The sequence below is a fragment of the Drosophila guanche genome, unplaced genomic scaffold (genome assembly GCF_900245975.1).
Source record: "Drosophila guanche unplaced genomic scaffold, DGUA_6, whole genome shotgun sequence".
Taxonomy (NCBI): Eukaryota; Metazoa; Arthropoda; class Insecta; order Diptera; family Drosophilidae; genus Drosophila; species Drosophila guanche.
In genome coordinates this window covers 1,203,888-1,215,461 of record NW_022995748.1, presented here as the reverse complement: position 1 = coordinate 1,215,461, position 11,574 = coordinate 1,203,888, and the positions used below count along the sequence as shown (strand labels likewise).

General features: G+C 45.0%; 2 protein-coding genes across 6 annotated transcripts; one reads left to right on the top strand and one right to left on the bottom strand.

Annotated features, from left to right (window-relative positions):
- Positions 1-1,004: 1,004 nt before the first annotated feature.
- On the top strand, positions 1,005-1,387 carry LOC117584869. Its single transcript, XM_034274019.1, has 2 exons — positions 1,005-1,226; positions 1,290-1,387. The coding sequence occupies exons 1-2, from the start codon at positions 1,080-1,082 to the stop codon at positions 1,293-1,295; spliced, it is 153 nt and encodes a 50-aa protein (XP_034129910.1). The 5' UTR covers positions 1,005-1,079; the 3' UTR covers positions 1,296-1,387.
- A 36-nt stretch (positions 1,388-1,423) lies between these two features.
- LOC117584858 (myosin-1) lies at positions 1,424-11,189 on the bottom strand. 5 transcript variants are annotated; one of them, XM_034274001.1, is made up of 17 exons: positions 10,627-11,188; positions 9,280-9,494; positions 9,140-9,207; positions 8,109-8,311; positions 7,835-8,043; positions 7,593-7,772; positions 6,776-7,400; positions 6,500-6,712; positions 6,098-6,431; positions 3,677-5,390; positions 3,504-3,606; positions 3,268-3,438; positions 2,745-3,209; positions 2,197-2,682; positions 1,905-2,132; positions 1,602-1,841; positions 1,424-1,548 (listed from the first exon to the last, which is right to left on the bottom strand). In XM_034274001.1, the coding sequence occupies exons 2-17, from the start codon at positions 9,459-9,461 to the stop codon at positions 1,489-1,491; spliced, it is 5,481 nt and encodes a 1,826-aa protein (XP_034129892.1). In that variant the 5' UTR covers positions 9,462-9,494; positions 10,627-11,188; the 3' UTR covers positions 1,424-1,488. The 5 variants fall into 5 exon arrangements, with proteins under 5 accessions (XP_034129892.1, XP_034129890.1, XP_034129891.1 ...); XM_034273999.1 differs by having other exon boundaries at positions 6,776-7,772; positions 10,627-11,189; XM_034274000.1 differs by having other exon boundaries at positions 6,776-7,772; positions 8,109-8,293; positions 10,627-11,189.
- Positions 11,190-11,574: the final 385 nt, after the last annotated feature.

Below are 11,574 nucleotides of genomic sequence, written 5' to 3'. Positions count from 1 at the left end.
TAAGGACATTGTTACTAAAGAAAGAAAAAGGCTAAGACGAAACGAATGAAACACTTGAACAATATAATAATTGAACAACTTTTAAATGCAGAACGAAAAGAGAAAACCCATTTGCAACTATAAAAAAAAAAACAAAACAATTTATACAAACAAATACAAATCACACACAAGATGAAGAATGAGGAATGAGAACAGGAAATTGAAATGGAAACGGACGTCGAACCGACAGATGAGATAACTAGAAAACTAATACCCAATCCCAAAAAATTGCATAAATGTATAAATGTAACTCGATAAAACATGAAAAAAATCCTAAGAAAATAACAAAACCAAAATTTAAAAACAAAACAACGTACCTCCTACATACGTCTCTCGTACTAGATTTGAACACCTTAAAATTTGCAAAGAACCCGAACCCAACCCAACCAGTCCAGTCGTCCCTCAAGACCTATCCAATCAATCGATTTAGTTTAGATCTGATGAGCATGCCACGTACTCAAAAAAATGACATCAAATTGCAACTTCAAACATCATTTTGGTTTTTGCATATTGGATTGGTTTACGTTTTGAACACATGATCAAAACGCATGAAATATACACTCGAATATATGAACATTGTTTTTGCCCCCTAAGAAAGTTAAACGTAACGTAACATAAACGTTTTTTGATTAATTTAAAGGAAACAAATAAAAACAATAAGTAAATTACAAGAAATTAATTATAAATTCAACAAAACAACAAAAAATTATGTTTAACAAAAAGAAAATTAATGTAGTGTGTAAAAACAAACAAGAAAAAATGAAAAGAAAAAAGAAGAAAAAAAAACAAGTTTTAAGCAAAACAAAATACTTTGAATATATACATAAATTGCAAGTAAATAGAATAAATGTCACTCACTCTTTTTATTTAACACAGATTCATTGATTGATTGGGTTCAATATATGACTTGTTAGAAATGGAGATCATAGGAGTCTTTGTTTATAACAGAAAATAATTCTACTTTTCGTTTCATTATACTCAAAATTAAGCAAAATTCAAATAGTAAATTCGAAATCTGTATCTTCTTAAGACTCTTCGCAATGTTGGAACTCGTGGTATTATTTCTTCTTAGTTCCGTTTCCTTTTTCGTGGCCCATGTGGAGAAACCAACATCTTTTTCGGGCTACAAAGATGCCGCTTGTCCCATTGCCATGGGCATACTCGCCGCTGGATTGGTGTACAAAAATGTTTGTGTTTCTTTATGGATTATATTATCCAATACAATTATTTACTTTATCCCTCAATTTCAGCGGTAAAAGGCAAAGGGTTTTTATTGAAAAAGATGACTTTATTTTGGCTGCAGATAAAAAAAAAACTAAAAATGAAGTAAAATCATTAAAAATCAACGAATAAATCTAATGAAATGGTATGATCGGGTGCTGCATTTGGGGAGTGGTTTGAACGAATATTTTATTGCTATGATTAATGAATGAATCAAATTGATGACTACTACTTGGCTACGCGGCGTCTGGGTGTGGCGGGACTGGTGCCACTGGGCGGTTTTGGGATCTAAAAGGAACGAAAATTTAGAACACAATTATCATAGAGCTCAGAATTCTTACCGAACGTATGGGTCTGGGGGTGAGGGAATTGGCAGGCGGCGGCTCGCGTGGCTGTGGCCCATCGGGATGTCCCACAACGGTGACGGCCACAGGTCTGTGTTCGGTGCCAGACCGCTCCATGCTCTCGCTGCGTGAGTTCGACCCGGAGCGCTTGAACATTCCAGAGAGACGTCCGCGCAGGTCCTTCTTGCTGGATCTCATGTCGCTGGCAACGCTGATGTCAGAGTCGGATCCTTGAATCTGCCAAAGGGTAAGGAGAATTATAGAAATCTCGAAAGTTTCATACTGTTTGTGGGGTCCTACCGATATTTCACTCTCGGAATTGCGACTGCTTTTGGTCAGGCTGCGTAGCTTGCCCATGATGCCCTTCTTCTTTTTGCGTGGACCTCGCGGTATGTCGCTCTGAGTGGAGCCGCCAGACAGGCGCGAATCGAGGCGTGAGTCTAGGCTGGAGTCACGCACCAGACCGCCCAGCTCAGAGTCAATGGACTGCATCGAAGACACACTGCCATCGTCCTGCCGCCAAATGTTCTATGAAATGTATAAGAACCGATTATAGTTCTTCCTCGGTACACCTGAAATGCTCTGACTTCACCTGATCTCTTTGTATGGAGTGATCCAGCGACAGGCTCTTGCGTATGAGGCTGCCATTGTTGCCCGAATTGCGGGACAAACGAACGCCGCCACGCTGGGAACCTGCTGCACTGGCCACGGAACTGGTGCTGCCATGATGATCGTTCTCCTGCGAGGCAGCACGTCGCAGATTACCCCTCCTTATGCGACTACGCTCCTGCTCATCCTCGTTCAGACGCTGGAACTTGCGCAGCTCCTCGGAGGCCTCGGCCAACCGGGCCAGCACGGTGCTGATCTGAGTGCTGCTCAGCGTAGGCGAGGGACTGCGACTGCGTCGTACATTCGGCTGTTCCGGTCGTAGGGTGTTGTCGTAGCTGCTTCGGGCCATTTTCAGATCTGGAGCAATCTTCACCAACTCGTCGACGGTCTGCAGTAGGGCACCCACTTTGCGATCACCTCCATCCGCCTCCATGCGTCGCTTGACCAGCTCTTTCTCGTAGCGTTCGCGCTGGAATTGAACAAGAGATTGGAGATTGAAACTATAGAAACTACTCGATGGAAACTACTCACTTCTCGTCTTAGTTTCTCATTGGAGGTACGCAGCTTGGCATGGACATCACGCAGCTCGAGGAGATCGCACTGCAATTCAGCGATCTTCTTGCGTCCCTCTTCCATTTCCTCTTCGGTAGCTCGCTTGATTTGATCCAGCTTACGCTTGGACTCCAGCCGCTCCTTGTCCCGCTCACGTTCCACCTCGAACAGAGTCTGTCGCAGATCCCGGGCCAGTGTGGAGGTTTCTTGCAAAAGACGTTGCTGATCCTCACGCTCCTTCTGCCAGGATAGCTCCAGTTTCGTCTTCATGCCAGGCAGCTTTGTGCTGCCGGAGCCAATCACACGTTCCTCTTCGAACTCATTCAGCTTCGACCGCATCTCGGATATTTTGATCTCATTGGCACTGCGCTCGGACACAAGCTCCGTCTTGACCTTGCTACCCTCCAGGCGTGACTCCACCAACTGATCCTCCAGATGACCAATCTACAAAGTGGTATACGCCATTAAAAACTATCTACAATGGCAGGGATCGCCTGTTCACCTGTTGCTCTAGATAGGCAATCTTGCTCTTGTCATCATCATCGCTGCTGTGCATGGATCCACGACTCTGTCTACCCGTATTGTTGGCCTTCAGATCACCGATCTTCTTCTGTGCAACCTCTAGCATCTGCTTGAAGGCATCACGATCCTTTTTGAAGCGTTCACATTGGCGCTAGTTGGGGATAACTTTCGGTTATTACTTAGTTCCATTAGCACTATTTTTCTGAGTATTTTTACCTGCATTGAATTGAGCTCTCCACTGAGATTCTTCACCTGCTGCTCGTATCTAAGGCGTGTGGTGGCCACCTCGGATTTCATCTGCAGTTCGGTGCTCTGTAATCTGTTTAAAAAATGAGAAAGGAACATAACAATCGGAGAATAATCCATGACCCCACATAGATAATTCTTACTTTTCCTTTAGCTCCCTGATCTCTGCATCCCTTCGGGCGCCATGGCCGTTGAGCGAGACCTGGGCCTGCTCGATCCGATTGTAGTCGCTCAGTTTGCCATTGAGATCATCGTTGTCCTTGCGCAGCTGGAACACCAAATCGATATTCATCTCATTCTCTCTGCGCAGACGCTCGTACTCGTGCTCCTTCTCGGCCAGCTTGTTCTTTAGCATAGTGCGCTCGTGATCACCATTGTTGCCGGTCTTCAGGGTCTTGGCCTGCAGTTCGGCAATCTTTTTCTGTGCCTCGTTCAGCTTGCGGGCCATGTCGGTGCGCTCGATGCGTATGGTGTCCATTTCGGACAGTTTCTGCTTGCTGGCATTGAGTTCGGCCTGGAGGTTCTGCTTCTCGGTGGTTAGCTGTGCCCGCATTAGGATTGTCTCCTCGGATAGCTTCTCCCAGTGAGTGTTAAGATCCTCGTTGCGCTTCTGTTCGACGCTCAGCGATGTCTGGATGTCCTCCACTTGCTTTTTGAGGTCCTGCACTTGCTTGCTGTCCGATTTACTGGCCTTGGTCTTCAGATCCTTGATGTCCTTCTCCAGCGCGGATTTAGTCTTCTCCGCGGACTTCTTGGCTGACTGCAGCTCCGCATCCAGCTGGAGAATCTTCGACTCTAACTTTTCCTTTTCTCTGCTCTGCTTTTCGAGATCCTTCTCCAGGCTAGACAGCTTCTCCTTCTCCCGCTTGCTCTGGCTCTCCAGTGTGGATTTGTTTGTCTCGCTCTGCTTCAGCTGTGTGTCCTGCTTCTTGAGCTTCTCTTCCAGCTCCTTGAGCTTCGTGCCCAACTTCTTGCCATCCTCATCGCTGCGCTTCAGCTTTTGCTCCAGTTCGCTGGCTTTGCTGCTTGAGCCACTGAGGATCTTCAGTCGCTGCACATCGCCCTCGGCCAGCGTCAGCTTTTTCTTTGACTTTTGCAGCTCTTCTTCGAGTGACACTTTGGCAGCTTCTAGGGCCTTCACCTGATCGAAGCCACTCGAACTGAGCATCACACGCATCTCGCTGATCTCATCCTCCAGCTCTTCCACCCACTTTTTGAGATGACTCTTCGGGGTGAGGTCGTTGACCCGCTTTGCTGTGCGGGCCGGCAGCTTGGCATCTGCCTCCAGCTGCATTCGCTTCAACCTGGCCGTCAGTTCATCCCTCTCCCGCTGGGCCACTGTCAGAGTCTCCTTCATCTTGGACAGATCCGTCTCGCCCATCTTCTCGTTGGCCTTGCGCAGCGTCTGCAGACGTTTGTTCTCCTTCGACAGCTTCTCGTTCTCCACTTCCAGACTGCTCACTTTGCCAAGCTGCTCCTTTAGGCTGTTCACTGTCTGCTCCTTTTCCAGCAGGCTCTTTCGCAGATGGGTCAAGTCTTCGTTAAGGGTTTTCAGCTTCTTTTCAGCCGCACTGGAGGAGGAGGTGCCAAAACTGAGTAGCGAGGATTTGCTGCCATTCGAAGAAGCGTCCGGTCGCAGCTTGGCCTGAAGCTCGCGCACATATTTCTTGGACTCAGCATTCTCCTTCTCCAGATCCTCCACTTTCAGGCGCAGTATGGAGGCCTCCTGCTCGTTGAGCTCCAGTAGGATGCGCAGTTCGGCTGGATCATCCTCGTCAGAGATGCCCTCATCACGATCCGCATGCACCTCGGGCGCCAATCGATGGGCAGCATGTGGTGTGGGACTCAGCTTGCGTGCTGCCGGGGAACACAGAAAATAGATTAATATAAGTTATGTTTAGTTAGTAGCTGCTGTTAGTTGGATGCCTTAGTCAGTAACAACACTAATTAATGAGCAGCCGCAAAAAAATGGCAAGAAGTTAATCATCGGATCTTACAAAGCGCATGAGAAAAATCAAATTAGTTTTGTTAGGTCAACGTTTTGGTTCGTTCATCAGCTTTGGTCACTCCAATTTCAGAGCGTTGTGGTATGACCGAAACAAAACGAAATGCAACCGAACGAAGTTATTTATAGTTGAAATTAAGTAATTGTTTTGTTGATCTATAAACTAAGGTTAGGAGCTTAGTAAGAGAAAGATTGTGTGTATTTTGGTTCGTACTTCTTGAGCGCGTTGCCATTTTTTTCAACTGCATCATCAAAGACTCATTTTCATCCTCGAAACGAGTCACCTTTTTCCTCAGATGTTCAGCCTGAAACACACAAAAATCTCGTATCATTTATTGCATCTGAATGGTATGGAATAAGGTTACGGAATACGGAATGGTAAAACCCATCTACAGATCGTTTTCGAGGATCAAAATAGTTTTTTGCTACATAACGAAAGCTTGAATGGTACATGGAGACTGCACTACAAAACATTTTGCTAGGAATACGAGTGTACATAAAAGAGCAATCAATCAGCAACGGTTTTGTGTGGACGGATAATCTTCTGGAGTTCTTCTACCTGTTCCATTCAGAAGAACATGCGAAATGGCACTGGGGAAGAGCAGAGAACGCGAGTGACCCAATCTCCCAGATGTTGAGGGTGCAAAGAGCGACAAAAATGGCGACGGTGTCGTCTCCCGTTCGCATGAAGCATTTCTCGCCATCGATTCGAAATCGGTTTGGCTGTGAATGTCAGCTGAGGGTGCGCACAATTCCATGCTGGTGACGGCATCGCACTGCTCTATGGCCATCGTCTGAGTGGCACGTGGAAAGGCAATTGCCTCGGGTGGCAGCTCGGGATTGGTCTGAGTGCCGCAACTGAATTGAACCCGCTTAGACGCGAGTCGCTGAAGCTTCGCGTTAAATGGTCGAATGATTAATCGAGTGACTCTGGTGGGGGGCATTTGGGGCATTATATTACCTCTTCCTCAGCAAACTTTAGCTGATCTTTCAGATCCGTTTCCCGTTCGATGGAGTCCTGCAGTTCACGCTGCAGATGCTGCGGATCCTCCTGAGACCCGCCGCGTGTTAGCGACTCTCGGGTGATCTTGGCATCCGCCGATGTGGATTTCCCCAGCACTCCCAGCATGGGTGCCTTCTTCTTGCCCGGATTGCGTAGCTCCTCGGCCTCAATCTGTGGGAAATGGTAATTATCATTGGAAGATTCCCTTTCTGGCTTTGCAGTTCTAAGCTTTACCTGCAACTTTCTTGTAAGTTCGCTGGAGAACCGTAGTTCCTCTTCCAGCTTCTTCACCTTGGCGGACAGCTCGGCATTGAAAGAACTTTGACGCTCCTGTTCCAGGGTTTCGATCTTTCGGTCGCTCTTTTTCAACTTGAAGCTGAGAATGCGACAGTTCTTGGTGGCCTTTTCGAGATCCTTTTGCAGGTTTGTCTTGGCCTTGACCTCGTCATCGCGGAACGTATCCTGAACCTCGTCCATCTCCGCTTGCAGATTGAGTATCTCCTTCTTGGCCGTCTGGTTCTCCTCCATCAGCTCCTCGCAGATCTGTTCGGCCGCCTGCAGCTTTCGTTTTAGTTCCGACTCGCTGCCCCGGTTCTCCAGCTCCTTCATGCGTAGATTCAGCTTTCGCTTGTCCTCGGTGACACGGTCCAGCTGCTCCTTCATGTCGTTCAGCTTCTGCTGTAGATTGAGGGCTTCCGATGCGGCCGTTCGGTTCGAGGATGTGTCCATTGAAGCCAGACGCCTCAGCAGTATATCGCTCTTATCTCTCTCTGCTCGTTCGGCGCGTGCCTTCATGGTATCCAGCTCGGTTCGGAGTGTTTTCATTTGCTCCTGCAGTGCCACCGACTCCTTGGTGGTGCTGCTGTTGCTGTTGCTCGTAGAGTGCGAAGAGGATACACTGGGTACGGTTTGTCTTTTAATTTCTTTGCTGGTCTGCACTGCATCTGCCGCTGCTTCCTTGCGACGAACGGAACTGGAGCTTGTGGTGGAACTCGAGGAAGAAGAAGCCCTAACCTCGCTGGAGACTGCAGCTGTGGTTTTCGCTGTGCTTGTGCTGCTGCTGCTGCTGCTTGTGACTGTGATTGCCGGTGGTGGCGCTACTTTCTTCGGCGGCAGCGAGGCGCGTTTTAGTTCCGACTGTGGAGGATTCTGGTTCAACGAAGTACCCGACTTACTACGCTCTGGACGATCCGGAACTGCCGGTGGTGCTGCCGCCGCTGAATCACTGTCCCTGAAAGAGAGTTTCGATAGATGATCAATTGTTAACCAGCAGCTAAGCTTTTTTCCACTCACTCTTCACGCCTTGGCACGGATCGTTCGCGACTGTTTTCCCGCGAGTTTAGGCTGCGCTGCTTCTTGAGGAGATTCATTTTGCGGACACGCTCGGCTAGACTGTCTGTCGATAGGATGACTAACTCATCTGGAATACTTGAAGTTTTACTGGGTGAGGATGTGACACGGGTTGTTGATGATGTTGATGATGATGTGAGCGCTTGTTCCACCTGTAAAAATAAAGTATAAATCATCTTCGTGTCGAGGATTTACCTTACTCTTCTTCTTCACTTACCTCCTTGATGTCCAAGGCGGTTGTGTGACGACGCGGCGCCACCGGCAGCTTGACTGTGACAGCCACATTATGATCATCGGCTGCTCGAATGTTGCCCGACGTTGTCGCTGGGCGGCGTGCCGGCTCTTGCGCCGGATCGTCAATGTCCGGTGTGGAGGCCCACGACTGAGGACGCTTCTTTAGCTCTACATTGAAGTGAACAACTGGGTTCAGTAAAAGCATCGTGGACAAAGTGCATGCAAGAGCAAGTTGCAGTTTTCAGCACGTTCAACATGTGAGCAGGACGGACATTGTATGTAGTATGTAGTCAGTCCACAAAGTGTGAGCAGGACGAGCACAGTTCACACACAGTAAACGTGCACCGTTGAACCAGCGGGATCGAGCAAAGATCACACGTGCGCACGTATTGATGATGGTTGTTGGTAGTAGTTAACATAATAACGGTTGATTGATGCAATGATTAGTGTTGAGAGAGACATAGACAGAGAGCGAGAGAGAGCGATAGAGACGGCACAGTGCAGGTGCAGTTGTTTTTTGAGATTTTTGTTTGGTGCAAGCGCAGAACGTGAGAGTGTGAAAGAGATACGTAAACAAACACATTGATTAATGGTATGGTAACAATTGCTTAACACTAACGATGATCCATAATTATTTCAATGTACCAGCAATTCGGTAAAAGAATCCCATGTTGGGTTAATTTCAAATAAAATCGAATTCTCAAGCTCAAAAGTTTTTTTGGAATGCAACTACTACTACTCCATACTTATAAATATCTACTTTGATCTATTAAGAGATGTTTTGATAAGGATTAAGTTAAAATGAGTCACAAGTACACCCAATACTCATACATTTAACATTAAAGTGTTCAATATTCCACTACACAATACTCTGTTAATGATCTCGGAATCTTTGGTTTGTATTGAGCCAAGTTCAGCCATGAATAAAAAAATAAATAAACACTTCTATGTTATGAACACAATTCTACTTTGAAACAAGACGTTAATGGATCCATAGAGCTCTACCAATCGTACCTATATCATTGCTATTGTTTGAATTGAGGCTCAAATTCTGCGTCGAAGTCCATGTTCGGGAGGTAGGCCTAAGCAAACGTTGGAAACAATTAATCATATATACAAAATTGTATTAGAGCTTTATTAGCTTAAAGACTCACCGCGAACTCTGGGCATCGGAGAGATTTGGCGATGAGGCGGCCACTTCTTCGCCAGGTCGACGGGCTCCATGCTCCTTGTAATCCCGAAAGCAGCGCTTACATCGTGTGGGATAGCGGGTCTGGGGATGGAAGCCGAGTGGGCACAGCTGATCGCCTTTCAGAGATGGATACAGATGATGCATCTGTTCTTGTACAACTTATCAGCTTTTCTTTTTCTGTAATTTTCAAGGAAACCATAGAGATTATATATTGTTACTGCACAGCCAACAATTATTCGTGTCTATGTACATTCGCATGTCCACACATATTCGTACGTATCTATTAATCCCACCATCAGCATTTTTCTATTGACCGATTCTGAACACAATGGTGGAATGTCTGGCATCTATCCAAGTCAACTAAAGAATTTTGTAGTATATCAAAAGTAGAACATTTTCAGGGGCCAACTTAACTATTGGTACCAGAGCAGAAATTAGATCTATTCAACAAGAGATCTATTAGATTCAAAGCTAATGGGTCTCTTGTTTTTTAGATTTAATAGTTTAAGATATTTTTATTGTGCCGTTCAGCAATGCGAAGGCAAACCTATTTTTTATACTCATACATACATAAAACATTACCAAATTCGAAATATATTTTACTTTGGAAACATTCCGTATTATTTTCATAAAAAAGTTCAATTATTTAGATTTTTTAGCTTTATGGTTGTACGTCGGGAATTTACTAATCTAAAATAATTCTTCTCTATTATAAGTACATATGGACGAACTCCAATAGGAATTAATCTATTCCAAGCTCGAGAGAGTATTTCTACGGCTCATTCGTTTCCTCAAAATAGCCTAAAACGTATGCACAAGCAAGTATAAATATTAACAAAAGAAATTGTAAATATAAACAATAACATATATCTATGTATAATTGTATATATTTTTAGAGCCATTAAATTTTCTCTGAGCGACAAGGCAGGGAGAGAGCTGAGGAAATAAACGATCACAGGTGGAAATTGCGCAGGAAAAATTCTACCGCCTGCGCATGTTTTTATGGCAAAAAGAAAAAAATATCCAAACAAAATATGAACGACTGAGAATCAAGAGAACTCCAAAGAAAAGAGCTTTTACTGCCTGCCTTAAGAGACAGAGAGAGAGAGGAGAGAGCTCTCTATTTTGTTTTACATGCCGTTCTGAGTGACGTTGGGAGAATTGGCCCTGTTGCAAATCCCTAGCGCGTTTATAAATAATTATCACCGTTTTAACCTATTTTCATTTGTGTCTTATTGTGCGTTCGGTAACACGGGACCGTCCTTGCAAAAATGTGTGTGAACACAATAAAAAACGTTTTTCCACTTACCAAAATATTTCCGCATTTAGAATGGTTTAAGGCTCGCCGTTGGGGAACTCCTCCGACTCCTCCTTTTGCTCCAGCCGATGACGTTGTTCGTCCGCAGGGTGTGCGGAATTTTTTCATTCACCAAAAACGATTGCTAGATTCTAGATCCGTTGCGTAACCGCCCCAGTCGATGTGCGTTTTGCATCCGATTATTTAGTAGCATTTACCAGCTGATAATTATTACACGATGGATATGAAAACACACAAAGGATAGATCTCCCGGATCCAGGGCGAATCCAGGGGTACACCTTTCTTTTCACGGACACTGGGACCTGGGTTTTCGCTTACGTTTTGTTTGATTTAATTTTGGAATATTCACTTAATACAAACATTTACGACCACAAAAATTAGCTGTGTTTTAAAAATAGAACTCGTTATTTTTTCCTGAATGGCAGCGGACTTCCCATAAATCTCCTCAGTGGAGCGTTCTCCTAGATATATTGATGGATCGATAGATCGTTTATTTTCCACAGATTACAGAATATTTGTTTACAACCAATTGTTTTAAACCAATTTTAAACTGAATTCATAGAGAAAAGTGTGTCTGGGCACACTGCAAGCACGTGGGGAAAATAACCTCTACGCCAGGTAAGTATTGGAGCAAAGCTGTAACCAAGTTACATATTACGACGTGGCGATTTCCCCCTTGAAAGGCGGGTGGCCAAATAATTCCCCTCTACCTAAGGGTAGAGCGGTAACTTAAAACCTCAAAAAAAAAAAAAAAAAAAAAAAAAAACTGAATTCATGTAATGGTGTTTTTCCAATTGGATTTTTATTCAATCGAATCACTTACACACGCGCACACCGCACGTACATATGTACATCCATACATACATATTTATCTGCATATATTCTGTGAGATATCTTTAATATAACCGCCGATCGCCCGAGCACTCGAAACAAATACTT

Bases quoted from the DNA above. Each gene is read 5' to 3' on its own strand.
- LOC117584869 (XM_034274019.1), top strand. From the start codon at position 1,080: ATGTTGGAACTCGTGGTATTATTTCTTCTTAGTTCCGTTTCCTTTTTC.
- LOC117584858 (XM_034273999.1), bottom strand. From the start codon at position 9,461: ATGCATCATCTGTATCCATCTCTGAAAGGCGATCAGCTGTGCCCACTC. The intron at 7,773-7,834 runs GTGAGTGGAAAA...ACTCTCTTTCAG, and splicing joins TCCGTGCCAAGGCGTGAAGA to GGACAGTGATTCAGCGGCGG. The intron at 1,549-1,601 runs GTAAGAATTCTG...CGTTCCTTTTAG, and splicing joins CCCCCAGACCCATACGTTCG to ATCCCAAAACCGCCCAGTGG.